We start from the raw sequence: 22,440 nt of genomic DNA on the forward strand, positions 1-22,440 counted from the left end.
TGCTGCCTTTTTTGAGTATGCACGTTTGCTGCTTGGTTTTAACATGACCCTGACTGCATCAGGAGACATTAGCAAGCCTGAAACAGCACAGTGAATACACAAGATCTGAAGTAACAGTGTCTTACTAGAGGAGTGAGAAGTAAGCAAAACAGTCTGAAACACCTCCTCTGTTTTAAGTGACATGCTTGTGGGGTGGGATTTCCCTCCCCGGACTCCTCCCCTCCTCCCCTCCATCGCTGTCTGTTTTTCCGTTCCCCTTATTTCCTCTAAAAGAGGACTCTGATTGTGACGGATCTGAAGCCCAAAACATTAATCTGACTATTGGATTGCAGGAAGCAGAGACTTCTGTATGTGAGTGAGTGATTCCACCTGCTGGGACCCGAGTAGGTGAGAAGGAACTGAGATTGTTTTTCTACATACATGTGAAGGGCCGGGGGAGAAAAGGGCTGTGGAAAGATGTATTAGTGGATTAGTCTACTAAAGGGGAGAGATTGTGTTAAAACTGGCCTGCACAAAGCATTGGATAATACTCTAGGATACAATCCTACACTGGCTGAGAGGGGTAAAATGGGATGCACTTGGTATGATTTAATAGTGAAGCAGATCTTTCACATTTATATGATTGTGGTTTTCTCAATCACTGGGGTGACTCCTATGGTCAGGCTGACAGATAAATGTTTTTCACCTATCATAGACTTTCTTCTTATCCAAGAGCAGAACTGACCTGGATGAGTTTGTATGTCATTTAAAAAAATCCCCTTTTCTTAGTTTAATCTAATCATAGAATATCAGGAGGTCATCTAGTCCAACCCCCTGCTCAAAGCAGGGCTAATCCCCAAACAGATTTTTGCCCAAAATGGCCCCCCTCAAGGATTGAACTCACAAGCCTGAGTTTAGGAAGCTAATGCTTAAACCACTGAGCTATCCCTTCCTGCTAGGCTTAGTGATGGTTGCCCCAGGAGGGTGATGATACTGCTGTCACCCTCGCCCTTCCTTATTCTATGCACTCCCCAACTCCTGTCACATGATTATTAATTATTATTTCTATTACCGGAGCACCTAGGAGCTCTAGTCAAGGACCTCAGCTGTAACCTGGAAGCTCTTTGCGGTCGGGACAGAGCGTTTCTTTGTCTTCTGTGAGACACTCAGCACACCTTTGGGAGCTATACAATAATTAATAATTGTAATACTGCTGGTAAAAAGGTGCCAGATCAATTGAGAGCCTGTGGAGATTTTAAATGAAGGGGTGGGGAGCAGGCAAATGCGATATTAAAATTGTATTTTTACATATATGAAAGTCAAGAAATCTTAAGTTATGATTGGTGGAATAATGGAGCTATTGAAACAGTTCCCAACTCGTCCACACTGCACTGACATGCAATATTTTGGGTAAGTTTCTGGTGTGCAGATCCCTTGGCAGGAGCAGGGCCTTCATATCAGTTTGTATACCTTAAAATAAGAGGAAGTACAAGCTACGGATTTAGGGCAGATTTTGGTACTCTTACCCCAAGATGAGGAATACCTTACTCCATGAGTAGTCGCATAGGGTACTTCTCAGTTTGAATAAGAATACATAATCTGGCCATTTAGTCTTTAGAGTAAATGACAGGAGCCTGATTCTCCTCTCACTTACCCCAGTGTCTGAAATTACCACCAGTGTAAAACTGGTGTGATGGAGTAGAGAATCAGGCCCAGAGAATAACAACTACTTAGTTGCCTTCCAGTCCCTAGCTCTGACACTGGCTCATTGTGTGACCTTGGGCAACTCACTTAACTAGAGTTGTGCAAAACGTGCTGGTTTCAGTTCACAGCTTGTGTCAAACTTTTCTCATATCGTGTGGTTTTCAAACTCTGGAGTTTACCTTTCTATTTAAGGCCCACTGAAGCCCAGAGTGGCAAAGGTAGAGCTCAAAATGAAACCAGCAAGCAGGGTTAAACTCTCTGGATTGGGCATGGTTTCCCTAGGGTTAATCAGTACTGCTCACAATTACTAAAATCACTTTGAAAAGTTTTGAACAGCAACAAAATCTCTGGCAGGTTTGGGCAAGGTAGGGGACGTTCATTGCACGTCCAAGGACAAGCAATGTGTTAATAGTTCCATGACTATTGGGTGGGACACGATTTCTGAGCCCCTTGGAGCAGGTAATAAATGAATCCGGATGAAAGATCCTGTTTCTCCACCCAAAGCTGAGTGACTTGCTTTCAGGGCAGCCAAATATTTCATGACCCTTTAGTGGCTGATTGTGAAAGTCAGCTAGGTGCGGCTTCAGTGTTTGCTTGGGACAGCACAGGGTGGGGAGGGCAGCCCTGCCTCAAAGCCTGCTGCTTTCATCCACTTACAGGCATTCCTTTGCCCTGCACTTAGTCAGCACTGGGGGCTCCTGAGTGGCAGAAGCTGATTGGCACTGACTCCAACACCCCACCCCCTAAGCTTTCTTGTTTGGACAATCTGGTAAGAAGGAGTGGTGGCTTAGCAATGGAGATCGTTTCAATTAAGATTTCAGCCAATCTTTTCAAAGCTAGGTGCCTAAATATAGGCACTTAAATAAGGGTCCCAATTTGCAGAGGTGCAGACCACAGCCACAGCTCCTGTTGACTTCAGGAGCATTTATGGGTGACCCCAGCACCTCCTGAACATTGGGAGGGTTTATTTAGGTGCCTATCTTCGGGCCCTTGTGTTTGAACATTTTACCTGAATTCTCTACTGCCTGATAAAGAAGAAGAATTTGTTAAATTGCATGTAGGTAATACACAGTATGTCTCCCAGGGATTAATTCTTTAACTGCAGATCGAGCTATCTTTCTCTCTATATCTCTTTGTCTATCTTCAGAGTTTATACTGCCACCTGGCACTGTAGTATCTGAGCATCTTTCTTGTAAAACCAAGAGCAATAGCAGTCTCTAGTGCAGTCTCTGGCAAATCTCCATGCCACATGGAAAGTCTGAATGCGAAATTTTTATTGCTGGTTGGGTTTATCATTTTTTGCTTTTCTTCTTTCATGATATGTAATGGGATTAGTTGTGTCAGTAGTTTTTTCCATGTCTAAATATTTTGCTTTGGTGAGAATTGATTCTATTCTTATCATATCTTTGTGTTTAAATGACACACAATGCTTAAAAAAATCCCAAACAGAGACTATCCCCTCACCCACCCACTGAGAAAGGTGATATGTCTTCCAAGTGCTGGAGAAGCAGAAAGGGAGAAGGCAAAGATGATGGAGAGCCTGAGGATATGTCTACACAGCATTTTGGAGCCTGCATGAGCAAATGTCCCAGCCTGGACTGAGAGATTCAGGCTCGCAGGGCTCATGCAAGTGCTCTAGAATTAGCTGTGTAGACAGTGCTTTGAAATTGTGACTCAGGGCTCGTCTACACTGGCAAGTTTTTTCGATGAAACTAATGTCGCCAAGGAAAAATCGACAAAAGCAAAGTCGCCAAAGTGTATCTACATTTGCTCCCTCTGTCGATAGATCGTGTCCACATTCAGGGCACCTTTCTTGACAGTGAGAGCAATGGACTGTGGTTATATATCCCACGGTCCCTGGTGACACCATCTGTCGCTAGGTGTTGTGGGAATGCAGAAATGGAGTGTGGCGCATCCTGGGATTTGCAAAATGTACTGTCATGCACCGCTTTGTGTCCCACCCGTCCAAAGGTCTCTGGCTTCTTCGCGCCGTTCTTCCAACTGTCATGCTTTTGTAGTGTGCGCCTGCATCTGCAGTGAGAGAGGATGGATCCCACACTTCTCTCCTATGTGCTGTTAGCTGTCGTGAGGACACCGCGCATGGCAGCACAGTTACTCACAAAGTTACTCGCAAAGTTAGCAGAGGATGAATCGCAGGCACCTGTGTGTGATATGGACAGTAGCAACTTATTGGTGCTTTGTGCATTCACAGAGCAGCTGTATATGTTAAACTGTTGTTTCGGGGCTAGGGAAACAAGGACTGATTGGTGGGATCGCATTGTCATGCCGGTTTGGGATGACAACCAGTGGGTACAGAACTTTAGGATGCGTAAAGCAACCTTCATGGAGCTATGTGCTGAGCTGTCCCTGACCTGCAACCCAAGGACAACAGATTGAGAGCTGCACGTCCGGTAGAGAAGCATGTTGCAATTGCTGTGTGGAAGCTGGCGAATCCAGACTGCTGCCGGTCACTTGCAAATCAGTTTGGAGTAGGAAAGTCCCCTGCTAGGGCTGTATTACTCCAAGTGTGCAGGGCAATAAATCGCATCTTGCTGCATAGGACTGTGACTCTGGGAAATGTGCATGAAATAGTGGATGGCTTTGCAGAGATAGGTTTCCCTAACTATGGCAGAGCGATTGATGGCACACACATTCCAATTTTAGTGCCAGATCAACTTGCCTCTGAATACATCAATAGGAAGGGATACTTCTCCATGGTGTTGCAGGCGCTTGTGGATCACTGGGGGCGTTTCATGGACATCAATGCAGGCTGGTCTGGAAAGGTGCATGATGCACGGATCTTCAGGAACAGTGGCCTGTACAGAAAGCTGCAGACGGGGACTTTCTTTCCAGACCACAAGATCATAGTGGGGGATGTGGAAATGCCCACAGCAATCCTAGGAAACACGACTTACCCCTTCCAGCCCTGGCTCATGAAACCTTACACAGGGCACCTGGACAGCAGCAAGGAGTTTTAACAACAGGCTGAACAGATGCCGCACGGTAGTCGAATGTGCCTTTGGCCGTTTGAAAGGTCACTGGAGGTGTCTCAATGGCAGGCTAGACCTTACTGAGGATAATATTCCCGTGGTCATAGCCGCGTGCTGCACTTTGCATAAGCTATGTGAATCTAAGAGTGAAATGTTTACTCAGGTGTGGAGCACTGAGCGCTTGGCTGCACAGTTTGAACAGCCAGATGCTAGGGCTGTCAGAGGAGCCCAGAGGGCTGCTATTAACATCAAAGAGGCTTTGAGGAACCACTTTGACAATGAGGGGCAGTAACACGTCTGATTTGGAGTTGCTTCCCTGTTGCATCCATGTACAATTTTGGGGCCCAAGATCCATGCAACACAATGCTTTAGAAGCCTATTCTCGAGAGCGAATTGATTGCTATACACTTTTGTAGAACACAGAATAAAAATGCTGTACCATTAAATATCTTAGCCTTTATTTATTGTTAAAAAGGCCAAAACCTCACAACTGTGTGTAGCTCCAGCTATCACTGTGCAAGCTGTGAGGGGGAATGGAGTGATGGGGAAACTCAGGAGTGCTGTAGAGTGAAAAGGAATGTGTGGGCATGGGGGGGAGGGTTGGCAAAGAATTGTGCATCTGCTGCAGTGCTGCTCGAACTCGGATCTGCCCAGTCTGCAGCTGTATCAAGGACCTGAGCATTTCTATCTGATCCTCCTTAACTTTTCAAGTATCAGAGGGGTAGCCGTGTTAGTCTGGATCTGTTTCAGTTCATCTGCAAATTTGACACCATCAGCTCAGGATTAAACAAAGACTGTGAATGGCTTGCCAACTACAAAACCAGTTTCTCCTCCCTTGGTTTTCACACCTCAGCTGCTAGAACAGGGCCTCATCCTCCCTGATTGAACTAACCTCGTTATCTCTAGCTTGCTTCTTGCTTGCATATATAGACCTGTCCCTGGAAATTTCCACTACATGCATGGTATTCACCCACGGAAGCTCATGCTTCAAAACGTCTGTTAGTCTATAAGGTGCCACAGGATTCTTTGCTGCTTTTCCATAACTTTTATCATCTGCTCTGTCACTTGCCTAGCAAAAGCAGCATTCTCTTTTCTGACCTGCCTTTCGGCTTCCCAGCACTCTTTCTGTTTCCTGGTCTGTCTCTCATCACGCAGTAGAACCTCGTGGAACATGTCTTCTTTACTGTGCCGAGGGTTTTTTTCTTATCTGCCGCAGTCAGTCTACAGGAGTGTGTGATGTGTTCTTCAAGGTCTGTGCGGAACAGAAGAGGGATTGTTACATTCCAGCTAACGATTGAAACATTTTAGTAAAAAGGGCATTTTTCTAGTAGAAATCACTTACTCTCTGAGACTCTAGGCAGGCACACAGCTCTATGAGCACCCCAGTCATGGTGAGTTTCGGGAGTGGGGGGAAGGCAATTGTGCTTACAGACAAAAAGGTCACAGCTTGCAGGGCAGCTTTGCAGGAAATTCATTCTAAAATTATCCCACACTTTTCACAGATAGCCAACCTGCTGGCTGACATCTTGCTTCTGGGGGTGACCAGGGAAACCACGGCTCAGCTGCTGAATGCTTGCGACTTTCACCCCGGTCTATATGCCGCTTTGGTCCCAGCTCCAATGATTGCTAAATGGCATGGTACAGTTTCCTACAGTGGGGGAACTAACAAGGCTGCAATCCCTTGGAATCTGCAGCAGAGGATTAACATGTACCTCTTGGAAACCATTGATACCCTGCTTGGCCATGCAGATTAGCTGCACAGGGTGATGTCCAGCTCACAGAAAACACTACCTGCCTCCCACTTTTTGATTCCCTACACAAGCCACAGCAACATACCCAGACTCTCATCTGCTTCCTGCTCCCTGTTGAGCACTTCTGGAGTGGAGAAAAGTTCCTGGCTGCCTGCCCCACCGGGTGACCCCGCTGGGAACACCGCATCCTCTTCTAGCTCGACTTCTTCATCGACAATTTCAGCCTCTGGGTTACCCCCTTTTTCAGCTGCATGCGAAGTATCCATGGTGCTATTGGTGATAGAGGTGGGGTTACCACCAAGGATAGCTTTCAGCTCCTTATAGAAGTGGCAGGTCTTTGCTGCACCATCAGAGCGATGGTTCACCTCCCGCGCCTTATGGTATGCCTGCCTCAGCTCCTTTATCTTCGCTCTGCACTGCTGCATGTCCCGATCATAGCCCTTTTCCCACAAGCCTTGAGAAATTTGCTCATATGTGTCCCGATTCTTACTGGTCACTTGCAGCTGCAACTGAACAGACTCCTCTCCCCAGGGCCAGTGTAGCCACTAGGCAAACTAGGCGGCCGCCTAGGGTGCCAAGATTTGAGGGCGCCAAAAAGCAGTGTCCGGCATCATGGGAGTTAGCTGAGTGGGGCAGGGTGGGGAGTGAGGCCTCCATAACAAACCTGCCCCCGCAGTGAGGGGCGCTGCACAGGACAGTCAGTGGGAGCCTGTGGCAGAGCAAGGAGGAGACAGCTGGCCAGGTGCAGTGACCAGTGCGGCTGAGGGACAGAGCCGTTGGGGAATGCAGGACATGGTCCTGAGCTCAGGTGAGCTTCGCCCTCCAATGCGCCGTGCCTGGGGCCTGGCCCAGCTGCCTCCACGGGCGAGGGAAAGTGAAATTAAACCCCGCAACGTGAGGGAGAGGAGAGGGCTGGTGTAGGTGCCACTTCCAAACACCGACTCCCCCAGTGGCACTGTGCCAATGCGGAGAGTCGGCCCTGATCCACAGGGAGATCCTCATCTGCTCCCTGGGAGAGCCCAGCTCTGCCCTCCTTGCCCCTGGGTCCCCCCCCCGGAGGGCGAAGTACTCAGAGCCTGGGAACGTTTAGAGACCCTGCGAGCTGGAGACATTCTCAGTCTCCTCCTTGCTCATAGGTTCCCCCGGGCCAGAAGGGACCATTGTGATCATCTCCCCTTGTATTAATTCTAATGAACAATGCCACATTATGCAGTATTTATTTTTGAAAGTTTATAATAAGTGATGTTCTGGGGGAAGTGCGGAGGGGCGCAAGGTGGAAGTTTTGCCTAGGGCGCAAAATATCTTTGTATCAGCCCTGCCTCTTCCCATATTCTGATCAGATCCAACAGCTCAGCGGTGGTCCAAGCGGGAGCCCGTTTGATGTGGTAGCCAGCCATGCTCACCTGGGGAGCCACCTGGAAAGCTCCTCTGGAAAGCCAGCAAACAGGAAATGAGATTTAAAAGTCAAGGGGCTTGCAAGGGGGAGGGGTGGGTTGGCCGCAGGGCAGTGGAGTTCAAACCACTGACCAGAGCAGCAGCAGGGAAATTGTGGGATACTTTCTGGAGGTCAATAAAAATGGAAAAAGAGCCTGTGGTGTCTACACTGGCTGTTTGTTGACAATAAAGGGAGGGGAAAAGACTAAAGTCTCTCAGAGGGGTGGAAGTGTTTTGTTGCCAAAACTAGGCTTTTTTTTTTTTTCCAAAAAGAGTGACCCTGCAGTGTGTGCGCTATCGCTGTTTTGTCGCCAAAAGCCAGTTTTTGGTGACAAAATTTGCAAGTGTAGACAAGCCCTTAGGCACTGAAGTCCACCCCCATCCCTAGGCTTCAGAGCCTGAGTTGCAACTTCAAAGTACTGTCTAGACAACTATTATTAGAGCACTAATGTGAGCCCCAAGTCTGTCAGCCTGGGCTGGGAGCCGTGCTGCTGTGGGCTCCAAAGTGCTGTGTACACATACCCTGGGCTTGTCTACACTTGAAACATTACAGCGGCACAGCTGCTCTGCTGCAGCACTTCAGCATAGATGTCACCTATGCCGATGGGAGGGGTTCTCCTGTCGCTGTAGCTAATCCATGTCCCTGAGAGGCAGTAGCTAGGTTCACAGAATTCTTCCCAACGTAGTGCTGTCTACACGGGGCCCTAGGTCGGCTTCAGTATGTCAGTCAGGGATGTGGATTTTTCATACCCCTGAGGCCTTGGTTACACTGGTGCTTTACAGCGCTGCAACTTTCTCGCTCAGGGGGGTAAAAAAACACCCCCCTGAGCGCAGCAAGTTACAGCACTGTAAAGTGCCAGTGTAAACAGTGCCCCAGTGCTGGGAACGTGGCTCCCAGCGCTGTAAGCTAATCCCCACGGGGAGGTGGAGTACCTGCGTGAGCACTCCCATGGCAGCGCTTTGAAGTTGCAAGTGTAGCCATACCCAGGGCCGGCGCTACCATTTAGGCGACCTAGGCAATGGCCTAGGGTGCCAGAATTTTGGGGGGCGCTATTTTACCGGGGCGGGGCAGCACGCGGGTCTGGGGGACCTACCGCAGTCATTTCGGCGGACGGTCCGCTGCTGGAAAGGCTCCGGTGGAGCTGCCGCAGTCATTTCGGCGGACGGTGCGCTGGTCTAAAGGCTCCGGCAGACCTACCGCTGCCTGCGGCAGGTCCGCCGGAGCCTTTAGACCAGCGCACCGTCCGCCGAAATGACTGCGGCAGCTCCACCGGAGCCTTTCCAGCAGCGGACCGCCCGCCGAAATGACTGCGGTAGGTCCACCGGACCCGCGGGGAGTGGCGAAATGGCCGTCTGCCTAGGGCGTCAGATACCCTGGTGCCACTCCTGGCCATACCCTGAGCAATGTAGCAGGGTTGATTGTAATTTTCTGCTGTAAGCCAGCCCCCAGCATGTGCAGGGCTGGCACCCGCTTTTGTAAACACAGCCCATTTGCTGGGGGCTACTCGTGGGACAATTAACATTGTCATTGACAGTCACTTTTCAGAGTCGAGATGCACCCTAATAATCTTTTTCCTTCCTGTCAGATAAAAGGAAACTGAAGATGAAGCCCGCTGCCACCTATGAGCTGCTGGTGGATGGAGTTGGGGAGTGGGATTTTACTGGAAATTTTGTTCCTTGTGAGCTGTTGCTCACAGGAGACGCTGCATTCCCGGTGTTGGTGAGCCCTGAGAAGCAGGTACTGATTGCTGTTTCTCACTATGGAAAAGGCAGGATGGTGGTCGTTTCTCACGAGGAAATCCTGAAGAATCCCAACTTTTCCCAGTTCCTTAGGAATGCTGTGGACTGGCTCAGACCCTCCCCAGAGGCACAGGTTGGAGTCCATAGGAGCCTGGATCCCCTCTCTCAGCTGCTCCTAAGGTCCAGCACTAAAGTGCAGCCCGGCGTGGGGCTCAGTGCCTCTCTAGGGGTGTACTGTACAGATGCCTATGACGACGCTCAGGCAGAAGAGCTGGTCCACTTTGTAAAGGGAGGTGGGGGCCTGCTCATGGGTGGTCAGGCCTGGTACTGGGCTAGTCAACACAGTGTGGAGAAGGTGCTGTTCGAATTCCCTGGGAACCGAGTGACCAGCGTGGCCGGCGTGTACTTCACTGGCAATACAGTGGGGTCAGGGATCTTCAAAGTCTCGAGAAAGATCCCAAAGATCCCCTTGATCGTCCCGTGAGTAGCACTTACCACCTTTCCCATTATTGGCTTTGCCCCAATAAAGTGAGAGTTTTACATAAATGCCTGAGAAAAGGGGGAAACACCCAATTTTCAGATATCTGGGGTGGTGGTGGTGGTGCAGATCATTATCCAAGCAGAGAAGGGCGGGGGTCCTTTAGTTAATTAAACCCTAAATGAAAAAGAGCAAGGTGCCCTGGCTAGTCATTTGGCACTGGGTTAAGCTATGGAATCTGGAAGGACTGCTTCCCACTCAAGAAAGAATATTGGCAGGGCCATGATGGGGAGGGGGCCATGTCTGTGGGCACTGAGCACTGACTGTCTGGTAGGCTCCAGGGAGCCTATTGCACACAGGATGAGGAGAGCAGTAATAGCCATTCTTGGACCTTGCTCTTTTCTCAGCTGTGTACTCCACGGTTGTGTGACATTGCAGGCACCTCAGACAGAACAGGGAGTGTGGCCCGTATGGTGTCCAGATAACAAATATGAAAAATGGGATGTGGGGTGGGGGTAATAGGTGCCTATGTAAGACAAAGTCCGAGATATTGGGATTGTCCCTATAAAATAAGGACATGCATGAGGCATTCATCATGCCCTAAGCTGTTTGAGGAGGAACACAATGCATCCCTCAGCTTTGGGATGCCCCTGCTGCTGCAGCAGCTCCCTTGCCAACAACAGGTAACTAGCTGTTTCCCTGCCCAGCTCTCAGGGCCAGGTTGTTCCCCTGGATCCCACCTGAGCCAGTCCCTCTCAGCCCTGAGGACATTTTTTCCTTTCTTCAGTCCCTTAGGGATTATGGGAGTTCTCTACTGGCTGAGTACTGAACTGAGTAACCCAGCATCCTTCACTGGTTAGCCTCTTTCCCTGCTGCTCAGCCAAGTTGAGGGGAAGCTACTGAGTACCAAATCAGCAGGTTCATTGAAATACTGTACTATTTAAAACGTAGTTACAAGAATTAATGGATTTAATCTGCAGCCAGGGGATTTCAGGTAGATGTTAGAAAAAAACTTTCCAATTCTAAGGATAGTTAAGCTCTGGAATAGGTTTCCAAGGGATGTTGTGGAATCCCCATCATTGAGGTTTTTAAAAACAGGTTGGACAAACACCTGTCAGGGATGGTCTAGTCAGTGATACTCAGACTGCGGCTGGGAAGCCGCAAGTGGCTCTTTAATGTGCCTTCTGAGGTTCTTTGCAACACATGATATTACAACACTGTGATTTAATTATTAACTAGTCTAAGTTATTAACCAAGCAGGATGCTTTTACGATGTTATTAACCAATTAAGTTATAAATTTGCATGAAGTTATTAACTTCTTCGCTGTGAGAATAATATTTAGATACAAATATTTCCCCATCATACCGTTTACATATGAATAGCCCTAAATTAAATGATATAATGAATTCATGCTACTGTAGCTGTTTTGGGTAATGTTGATCACTGACTTGGCTCCTGAACCACTGAGGTCTAAGTATCACTGGTCTAGATGGTCTTGCCTCTAGAAGACCCCTCGAGGCCCTTCATTTCTATGATTCTATATTTTAAAAATTCCAATTAATGAATGTGCTTTAGAAAACAGACACAGAGTATTCCTTATGTTACTTGGATAATGCACCATGGTTTCGGAGTCCCAATCATCTTCTGCTCAAGTCAGGAGGAAGTCCCCTATTGGCTCCGGCAGGAGTTGGATGGAGCCTTTATGTGCTGTGATAAAACATGAAATGCAGCCATCTTGTGGGTGGAGCCTGGCAGGCAGACTGTGCATCAGGCCAAGAACAATAGGTGTAAAACTTTGGGCTTACACAAGAAACCAGACAAACTCCCAGCTGGCCCTCGAATCCAGGGTGTGCCCAGCCATCTTCTTCCTGTCCCCACTCCCAAGCTGTGCCTGGCACAGTTCAGAATCTGGGCTTCTGACTTCCACAAAGTGTAATGGGGTCTTTAATGATCACAAATGTTGCTTTGCTTTCACAATATGGCCACTTCATTTCACTGTAGTTAAAGCCACAGTTGTTGTAAGAAAATTTCCCCCACAGATTTTTGTCTCCTCAGTCACTTCCCTTTCCCTTGCACTATGTTATGAAACTCTATTTCTCTCTTCCAGCTGGATGACTGGTTTTGTTGCTCTCTAGATGCTGGGTTTGTTTTATTACAAAGGTAAAGAGAATCTTTGCTGTAGGATGCAGAAAGGTGCTCAGGACACAACTACAAATTAATGTAATTAAGTTACTTATTACAAGTTGCTGATTGATTGTCATGTTCTCACCTGCAGGGCACTGGCAACAAGGTTGGGGGGGAGGCTTTCCTCTCAGGAAAGTTGTATGGAGATTATCTTCCTTTGGGAGTTTTTAGTTAGGGTGGAATTCACCCTATTTTGAGAGTTTAAGTGGGGCTTAAATGGTGCATTCACTATGTTCTGACCCCCAGCATAGTTGTAAATGTCACCCATAGTAAATAAAACTGAGCTTTAAGGGATTGGTGTCATGTGTGGCAAAGAAGCTGGGAGAAGAAATCAAATGAGGAGGCCAGTGTTTTTAATTCCTGCCCTATGGACACATGAGTGTTATTTATTCTCGCACTCTATCAAGCCGTTGTTTTTTTCGTTTGGGTGGAAAAGTCAGAGGTTCCAAGTAGCAGCAGATTCATCACAAGTGACAAAGGGAAAATTAAGTTTGGTAAAATTATATAGCAAAGTCAGGGGGAAATAAAACCACAGCACTCGACACGGCTTTAACTGCAAGAGCCATGCAGGGGCAGCAGAGGGTAAAATGATAAGTGTGAATGAAGCGAAATAGGAGCACTGGGAAGCGGAGGTTAATGGCTAAGAAAAGGGTGGCTACACTTTACAGAGATCAGAGACTTATTTCAGCTTGAGTCGCTGATGTGTATGTGTGGACAGAGGCAGTCCTCTCTTCTGAGCAGTAGCAGTGGGATAGTTAAGGAAAAGGCACTGGCACATCTTTCAGGCTTGACTAGAGGATGCATTTCTGAGGTGGCTTAGGCATGCTAGACCTCATGGTTTTGCCAGCCCCAGAGGTTCAAAAATCATGAGTCAGGCCAGTGGAGATTGGCTTAGAAATCAGGAGAGCTAAAACAACCCAAAACACACAGTAAAAGTTGGGTTCTTTTTCTTTGGTCTCCTGGGTTCGGTGCCTCAGTCTAGCTCACACCTGCGACACGTTTTCAAGCTCAGCTCTGAGGCTACAGACGGACTCTTTAAAAACGAAGGCTGAGACTGCAGTTCAGAAAAACTCCTTGTGGCACCAGACTTACTATAAAATTGTGAGGGGCAGCACCAAGTAGTGTGGGTAGGGGAGGAGATGGGCTAGGGATGACCTGTTGTGTGCCCCTAGCATCGCTCATGATTCTGTGATTGTATAAAGGGTGTTGAGATTGGGCCTAAACAGGGATGCCTCTTGATTTTGCAGGCACGGGGCTAATCTCAGCCAGGATGCAGAGCTTCTCCTCAAGGGTGTGTCAGAACTGGATATAGTGACCGGCGGGGTGCCCTCCCCACTGCTGGTGCATGGGGTGCTGGCCTTCCCCCTCGGCCTGGACAGCTCCCACCGCTGCTTCCTTGCTGCAGCGCGCTATGGCCGGGGCCGGGTGGTGGTGGCGTCTCATGAGGGCCAGCTGTGTGCCCCAAAGCTAGCAGGGTTCCTGCTCAATGCTGTACACTGGTTGGACGCTGGGAGGCAGGGACTGGTTGGGGTTGCTGCCCACCTCAAGGGCCTGTGTTCCCTGCTGTCCCAGGAGGACCGGAAGTACCAGGTATCAGCACTGACGAGCGACATGAGTGTCTACTGCTGCCCTTCTCACAGCGACCAAGAGGCAGAGAAGATCCAGGCCTTTGTGGCGGAGGGGGGAGGGTTGCTGATTGGGGGGCAGGCCTGGTACTGGGCCTCCCAAAATCAGGGCCAAGCTGCCGTTGCCGGATATCCTGGCAACAAAATCCTCAACCGCTTTGGGATCAGCATCCTGGGCATGAACCTCAAGGCTGATAAATACCCAGCACTGCTACCGAGGGAGCTTCCCCGTCTCTACCACTTCCGTCAAGCACTCTCCCTCTTCCAGAGGCACGTGGGGGACAAGGAGGAGGCACTCAGAGCCCCCCTGGCAGACTGGCTGCACAGGCTAGGGCAGGACTGTTCTGCCTTCCTGAGGATCCCAGCTGAAGACTGCCCCGCATACTCCTCACTCCACCGCATCCTGCTCAAAGTGCTGCGCAGAGGTGGGATCCCGCAGGTCAGCAAGAAGAACCCAATCAAGAGCAACTCCAAGGAGGCAGCCCTGCTGTGCCTGGCAACACAGCTGTCCCAGACCATGACGGACTGTGCTGTCCTGGTGCAGAAACCCACCGATGGGGTCTGCACGCTCCCATCCAGCTCTCTTATCACCCTGGAAATCGACGGCACAAATACAGGTGAGAGGAACGGTCTTTCCACCTTCCCCACGTAGAATCACATGGAAAATGTGTTTGTGTGTGTGTGTGTGTCTGTCTGTCTGTCTCTCTCTCACACGCACACACCCCTCTGCTGAGATTTCACTTTAACACCAAAACTCATACTTCCCCATGTGCCGTTAACACACTGGCTATTTCCACCAAACAGGTGGGTTGGTGTCAAGCTTGTACATTTGCGTGTGATTGTGGGGCACTGCATGTGTGCACTGGGAGTGGTTCCACGTTAGAAGTGACAGTGTTGTGGAGTTGCAGTCTGTGAGTGTATGATGTAAAGGGTGTGAGTTGTCTTGCTGTGGGTGTGAATGGTGGCTTAGTTGGTGATTGCATAGACTTTTCTTTCAGGCTGGAAGTGGAATCTTTATTCACACTGTTGCATACTTACTCGCACAAGTAGTCCAATGACCTTCAATGGAGGAGGCAATCTGGCCGTTAGTAGTTGTGCTGAAATGCACTTGTTTAACCTTAACTCCAAGTTAAGGGAGGGTTTCTGCTTGGACAGTATGAAGAGCTCTGAACTCAGCTGCTTATCACAGTTTTACAGTCTCTGCCTGGCAGCTGATGTTTGCAAGTCCCTAGGATGGCCGTCTAGAAACAAGTCTCACTATAGTGAAATGTCAGGGTACCCATGTGTTAGTTAGGGCTAGGGGAAAAAAGCCCCTTATGCTAAAACTTCTCATGCTTTCAGCCAAGCAGCACGTTGTCAACAGGTTTGGCAACACACAGGCCAATTCTGAGAGTTCTGAGCAAGAAAAAAATCAGATTCTTTCTTCTTACTCTGGCAACTCAAAACTGTATTACTTTAAGCATGGAAATGGGCGGGGGCCAGGAGTGCTGAGTAAGGCCTAGGTCCTCGAGGTATTTAGATGCCTAACTCCCATTATTTTCACTGGGAATTAGGTGCCTGCATGCCTTTGAAGACCTGAGCCTAAGGGCTCTGTATTCAGACCTCTCTTCTGTGATTCCCTGCAGGTGGGACAGCATGGATGAGTACAGGACTTTTCCTACCTGATGGAAACACGGCAGTGATAACATTTCCTTGCATGGCGACCAGTGCTGATCTGCAGGTGATTTCTGCTGGCCTTTATACACTGATACATTTGCGAGGTACCCATATCAGAGAGATGAGTTGGTTCTCAAGAATCAGTCTGTATTATGGCTAGGCCTGCTCCTTTCTCACTCCTTATATTTTCCTGCCACCTTGTGGCTGTTTCTTGCCATTACATTTTTCAAAATTCCTCACAATTTCCTCTGCCCTCTCTTGACTGTTACATGCCTCCCCATTTTGCTTTGTTGGTGCTCTGCACGCTATTTCTGCTTCATTGTAGCTGTGCAGGGAAGCAAGGAAAGGTGGGAAGGGGACCAGGCAGCTGCTGACGTTACTGAACAAGGTCCTGCCACAGTAAACTGCAGACATCCGTGTGTTACCTTACAACAGGGGTAGGCAACCTGTGGCACACAAGCTGATTTTCAGTGGCACTCACACTGCCCAGGCCTGGCCACCGATCCGGGGGGCTCTGCATTTTAATTTAATTTTAAATGAAGCTTTTTAAACATTTTAAAAACCTTATTTACTTTACATACAACAATAGTTTAGTTATATATTATAGACTTATAAAAAGAGACCTTCTAAAAATGTTAAAATGTTTTACTGGCACGGAAAACCTTAAATTAGAGTGAATAAATGAAGACTTGGCACAGCACTTCTGAAAGGTTGCTGATCCCTGCCTTACAGGATGCTGATGCTGGTGCAATGAGCCCTGGAGACTGAATTTCTCCCTAACCAGGGATGCCAGAGGCAACAGCCAAGTCAGCATTTCACCCACACATTGTACTTTCTCCAGTTTGCTTCCTCTTTGCTCTCAAGGGACACCTCTAAGGGTACCGGGGAGTGCAGTAACTGTGGCCTTGTCAACAGGGGTGGCTCCAGGCACCAGCACATCAAGTGCGTGCCTGGGGCGGCAAGCTGTGAGGGGTGGCCTGCTGGTCACTCTGAAGGCAGCAGGCAGGCGGCTTTCGGCGGCGCGCCTGCGGGAGGTCCCCCGGTTCTGTGGCTTTGGCGGCAATATGGCAACGGGGATGCTGATGACTCGGCACTGGAGGACCTTCTGCAGGCATGCCACCGTATCTGCAGGACCAGTGGACCACCCGCAGGCATGCCGCCGAATCTGCAGGACCAGCGGACCGCCCGCAGGCGTGCCACTGAAAGCCGCCTGACTGCTGTGCTTGGGGCGGCAAAAAAAATAGAGCCACCCCTGCCTGTCAATCCATGGCCCCGATGCTGAGACTTCTCATAAGGGAGGCATTCCAGCTTAGGTCCTCAAAGGTGCCAAATTCCCAGTGAAATCAGTCAAGCCACCTAAATACCTTTGAGGACCTGAGCCTTAGTGCTAGGACTGTAGATGACTTTGTGAGGGGCACAGCTTCCCTCTTATGAGCTGCACTGAGCTTCATTAACTCTTGCTTCACAAGCAGCAGTCAGACAGCAATTTGGTCACCACAGGGCTGGATGGCAATCAGTGCCCTGCAGCTATGTGGGCTCTACCTCAAACGGGCCCTAAGGCAGAGGGGGTGGGGCTGCAATCTGGTGCCTGGAGGGCCTGACCCTGCTCTTACCGCCCTTCTGTTCCCCAGGTGCAGATCGGGTGTCACTCTGATGACCTCACCGCTGCGAAGGAGCTGAAACGGGCCCCCATGGTGATACGCAAGTGCCAGGTCAGCTGCCAGAAGCAGTCAGTCTCCTGCCTCTGGGGTGGCCTCATTTACATCGTCGTGCCAGGGGGAAGCCAGCTGGGCAAAGTGCCCATCACTGTGGAAGGGGCAGTCCAGGCTCCCTACTTCAGACTGGGTAGGTGTTCATCCCTTGGGGCCTTTCCCCTGAGCCCGTTTCAATGTGCCACACGGGGGCACCCAAGCCAAAATATGCAGCATTAAATATAACCAGAGTCCAAATGGTTAAAATCAGAACTGGCAGAAAAATGACAAACTGGGACTGTTTTCTGTCTTTTTTTTTTAAGCCATCTTTTTGCTGAAAACTGTCAACTTTTTACTGATCTTTTGAAAGATTTCCACCAGCCCTTTCCTCATTCCTCCCCCTTTTCCTCTGCTGTCCCTGTGTGGCCATCTCCTGTCACGACAGCAGAAATCCACAACCGCTCCTTTGATACGTTTGCTGCATTTCCCATCAGTCTTCTCTTTATTGGTTTATGAAATTTCTTTTCCCCCCCATCATTCCAAACAAAACCAGCGTGTTGCTATTTGACGCCTGCTGATCTCACTCACTGGAAGAGAAGTCACTTAGAGAAATGTGGACAGCGACTCAGGTGTCCTCTGTGAATCAATTGATTTGGTTTTACTTTGTTTTTTGGGAGTAGAGGAATGATGTGGATTTGGGACCCACTTTTCACAAGCTGTGGCCTTGATTTTCCCATAACATGCTTAAACAGCATAACTGTTTGGATATATAGAGTGGGGACTCATGTAAAGATAGGAGATAATTACTAGACAGGAGGCTCAGCAGTGAAATGAGGAAAGATCTAGTGCTTAGGGCAATGAGCTGAGGGGGAGGGATAGCTCAGTGGCTTGAGCATTGGCCTGCCAAACCCAGCGTTGTGAGTTCAGTCCTTGAGGGGGCCATTTGGGGATTAGTCCTGCTTTGAGCAGGGGGTTGGACTAGATGATCTCCTGAGGTCCCTTCCAACCCTAATAATCTATGAATATGAATAAGTTGGAGATTTGAGTACTGTCCTTGGCTCTGCCACAGCCTTACTGTGGGCCATGGGCAAGTTACTTAATCTCAGTTCCCCAGGTGGACACTACCGGGGAGACAGTGATAGTTCCTAGGAATGCTGTGAGGATTAACTTATTAATGCCCATCCAGCACTTACAAAATGTGAAGTGCTCTATAAATGCCAAATTCCTGAAAGCAATTCATGATGAAGTCACACATTTGCAGCCAACACTCAGGGAGTGTAGCTGAGAGGCTGGGGTACATTTAATGTATTTTCCTTGTCCCTACAGGAGAGACCTGTAAATGCCAGTGGCTGGCCAGTGTCCAGCACTACCCTGCACCCTGGGCCGAACTAGCTACTGAGAACATTATCCTGACTGTGCCTGCTGACAGCATCCGCCATATAGAGAACCCAGAGCCTCTTCTGACCCTCTGGGACCAGATCATGATGGCTATAGCTGAATTGGCAGCAGCACCAGCGAAGTTCCCAAGGCCAGAGAGGATTGTAACAGACGTCCAGATCTCAGCTGGTGGGTATATGGCTGCATGGTTCTAGCAGGGTTTCCAAAAGAAGTGGCTTTAGGCAGCAACTTTAATTCATTCAAGGCTTTTTTGTTAAACTGAAACTCCAGACAAATGCAATGAGTCAAATAAACATGTGACCTGCATAGAGCTGAATGTTTCTAGTCCTTCATGGTGCTTCTTTGTGTCCTTAAGGGTGTCCATAGAATCATAGAATCTCAGGTTTGGAAGAGACCTCAGGAGGTCATCTAGTCCAACCCCCTGCTCAAAGCAGGACCACCCCGAACTAAATAATCTCAGCCAGGGCTTTGTCAAGCCTGACCGTAAACCTCTAAGGATGGAGATTCCACCACCTCCCTAGGTAACCCATTCCAGTGCTTCACCACTCTCCTACTGAAATAGTTTTTCCTAATATCCAACCTCAAACTCTCCCACTGCAACTTGAGACCATTACTCCTTGTTCTGTTATCTGCTACCACTGAGAACAGCCAAGCTCCATTCTCTTTGGAACCCCGCTTCAGGTAGTTGAAGGCTGCTATCAAATCCCCTCCTCACTCTTTTCTTCTTCAGACTAAATAAGCCCAGTTCCCTCAGCCTCTCCTGGTAAGTCATGTGCCCCAGCCTCCTAGTTATTTTCATTGCCCTCCGCTGGACTTTCTCCAATTTGTCCACATCCTTTCTGTAGTGAGGGGTCCAAAACTGGACACATTACTCCAGGTGTGGCCTCACCAGTGCCGAATAGAGGGGAAGAATCATTTCCCTCAATCTGCTGGCAATGCCCCTACTAATGCAGCCCAATATGCCATTAGTCTTCTTGGCAACAAGGGCACACTGACTCCTATCCAGCTTCTCATCCACTGTAATCCCCAGGTCCTTTTCTGCAGAACTGCTGCTTAGCCAGTCGGTCCCCAGCCTGTTGCAGTGCCTGGGATTCTTCTGTCCTAAGTGCAGGACTCTGCACTTGTCCTTGTTGAACCTCATCAGATTTCTTTTAGCCCAATCCTCCAATTTGTTTAGGTCACTCTGGACCCTATCCCTACCCTCCAGCATATCTACCTCTCCCCCCTGTTTGGTGGCATCTGCGAACTTGCTGAGGGTGCAATCCATCCCATCATACAGATAATTAATTAAGATGTTGAACAAAACTGGCCCCAGGACCGACCTCTGGGATACTCTGCTTGATACTGGCTGCCAACTAGACATCGAGCCACTGATCACTATCCGTTGAGCCCAACTATCTAGCCAACTTTCTATCCTTCTTATAGTCCATTCATCGAATCCATACTTCTTTAACATGCAGGCAAGAATACTGTGGGAGACCTTATCAAAAGCTTTGCTAAAGTCAAGGAATAACACGTCCACTGCTTTTCCCATATCCACAGAGCAAGTTATCTCATTATGGAAGGCAATTAGGTTGGTTAGGCATGACTTGCCTTTGTTGAATCCATGTTGACTGTTCCTGATCACCTTCTTCTCCTCCAAGTGCTTCAAAATGGATTCCTTGAGGACCTGCTCCATGAGTTTTCCAGGGACTGAGGTGAGGCTGACTGATCTGTAGTTCCCCAGATTTTCCTTCTTCCCTTTTGTAAAGATGGGCTCTATATTTCCTTTTTCCAATTGTCTGGGATCTCCCCCAGTTGCCACGAGTTTTCATAGATAACGGCCAATGGCTCTGCAATCACATCAGCCAACTCCCTTAGCACCCTCGGATGCATTAGATCCGGACCCAGGGACTTTTGTATGTTCAGCTTTTCTGAATAGTTCTTAATCTGTTCTTTCACCACTGAGGGCTGCTTACCTCCTCCCAATATTGTGCTGCGCAGTGCAGCAGTCTGGGAGCTGACCTTGTAAGTGAAGACCAAGGCAAAAAAAGCGTTGAGTACTTCAGCTTTTTCCACATCATCTGTCACTAGGTTGCCTCCCCCTTTCAGTAAGGGCCCCACACTTTCCCTGACCACCTTCTTGTTGCTAACATACCTGTAAAAACCCTTCTTATTACCCTTCATGTTCCTTGCGATCTACAACTCCAGTTATACCTTGGCCTTCCTGATTACATCCCTGCATGCTCAAGCAATATTTTTATACTCCTCCCTAGTCATCTGTCCAAGTTTCCACTTCTTGTAAGCTTCCTTTTTGTGTTTAAGCTCACTGAAGATTTCTCTGTTAAGCCAAGTTGGTCGCCTGCCATATTTGCTGTTCTTTCTGCACACCGGGATGGTTTGTTCCTGCGCCCTCAAAAGGCTTCTTTAAAATACAGCCAGCTCTCCTGGACTCCTTTCCCCTTCATACTAGCTTCCGAGGCGATCTTGTCCATCAGTCCCTGAGGGAGTCAAAGTCTGCTTTTCTGAAGTCCAGGGTCTGTATTCCGCTGCTCTCCTTTCTTCCTTTTGTCAGGATCCTGAACTCGGCCGTCTCGTGGTCACTGCTGCCAAGGTTGCCATCTGCTTCTGCTTCCCCAACCAATTCTTCCCCGTTCATGAGCAGCAGGTCAAGTGGAGCATGGCCCCTAGTTGGTTCCTCCAGCACTTGCACAAAGAAGTTGTCCCCAACACTCTCCTGGATTGTCTGTGCACTGCTGTATTGCTCTCCCAGCAGATGTCAGGGTGATTGAAGTCCCACATGAAAACCAGGGCCTGGGAACTGGAAATTTCTGTTAGTTGTGCATAGAAAGAATCATCTACCTCATCCTCCTGCTCTGGTGGTCTACAGCAGACTCCCACAACATCATCACCCTTGTTGATCTTGCCTCTAAACTTAACCCAAAGACTTTCAAAAGGCTTTTCTCCAGTTTCATACTGGAGCTCTGAGCAATCATACTGCTCCCTTACATACAGTGCAACTCCTCCATCTTTTCTCCCCAGCCTGTCCTTCCTGAACAGTTTATACCCATCCATGACAGTGCTCCAGTCACGTGAGTTACCCCACCAAGTCTCCGTTATTCCAAATCACATCATAGTTCCTTGACTGTGCCAGGACTTCCAATTATTTCTGTTTGTTTCCTAGGCTTCTTGCATTCGTGTACAGGCACCTAAGATAACTAGCCGATTGCCCTACTTTCTCAGCATGAATCAGGAGGCCTCCCATCTTGCACCCTCCTTGTGTTTCCTCCTGGTATCCCATTTCCCCACTTACTTCAGGGCTTAGGTCTCCTTTCCCCGGCAAACCTAGTTTAAAGCCCTCCTCACTAGGTTAGCAAGCCATCCTGCGAAGATGCTCTTCCCTCTCTTTGTTAGGTGGATCCCATCTCTTCCTAGCAATCCTTCTTCCTGGAACAACATCCCATGGTTGATGAATCCAAAGCCTTCTCTCCCACACCGCCTGCACAGCCACACATTCATTTCCACAATTCGATGGTCCCTACCTGGGCCTTTTCCTTCAACAGTGAGGATGGACAAGAACATGACTTGCGCCTCCAACTCCTTTATCCTTCTTCCCAGAGTCACATAGTCTGCAGTGACCCACTCAAGGTCATTCTTGGCAGCATCATTGGTGCCTACATGGAGAAGTAGGAAGGGGTAGCAGTCTGAGGCTGCATCAGGCCTGGTCTACACTACGCGTTTAAATCGATTTAAAGAGCGTTAAATCGATTTAACGCTGTACCCGTCCACACTACAACGCCCTTTATATCGATATAAAGGGCTCTTTAAAT

The 22,440-nt window shown here is 48.7% G+C and overlaps 1 protein-coding gene across 1 annotated transcript in view; it reads left to right on the plus strand.

Moving 5' to 3' along the window:
• The first annotated feature begins 252 nt into the window (after positions 1 to 252).
• Positions 253 to 22,440, plus strand: part of LOC116823827 (TRPM8 channel-associated factor 2-like) — a 32,328-nt gene continuing 10,140 nt past the window's right edge. Inside the window, exons 1-6 of the mRNA XM_032778685.2 lie at positions 253 to 387; positions 9,445 to 10,078; positions 13,509 to 14,503; positions 15,512 to 15,606; positions 17,174 to 17,387; positions 18,560 to 18,799. Coding sequence (XP_032634576.1) covers positions 9,462 to 10,078; positions 13,509 to 14,503; positions 15,512 to 15,606; positions 17,174 to 17,387; positions 18,560 to 18,799 — 2,161 coding nt within the window. The 5' untranslated portion in view covers positions 253 to 387; positions 9,445 to 9,461. The remainder of the gene's footprint in view (positions 388 to 9,444; positions 10,079 to 13,508; positions 14,504 to 15,511; positions 15,607 to 17,173; positions 17,388 to 18,559; positions 18,800 to 22,440) is intronic.

The sequence above is a fragment of the Chelonoidis abingdonii genome, chromosome 1, assembly GCF_003597395.2.
Source record: "Chelonoidis abingdonii isolate Lonesome George chromosome 1, CheloAbing_2.0, whole genome shotgun sequence".
NCBI lineage: Eukaryota > Metazoa > Chordata > Testudines > Testudinidae > Chelonoidis > Chelonoidis abingdonii.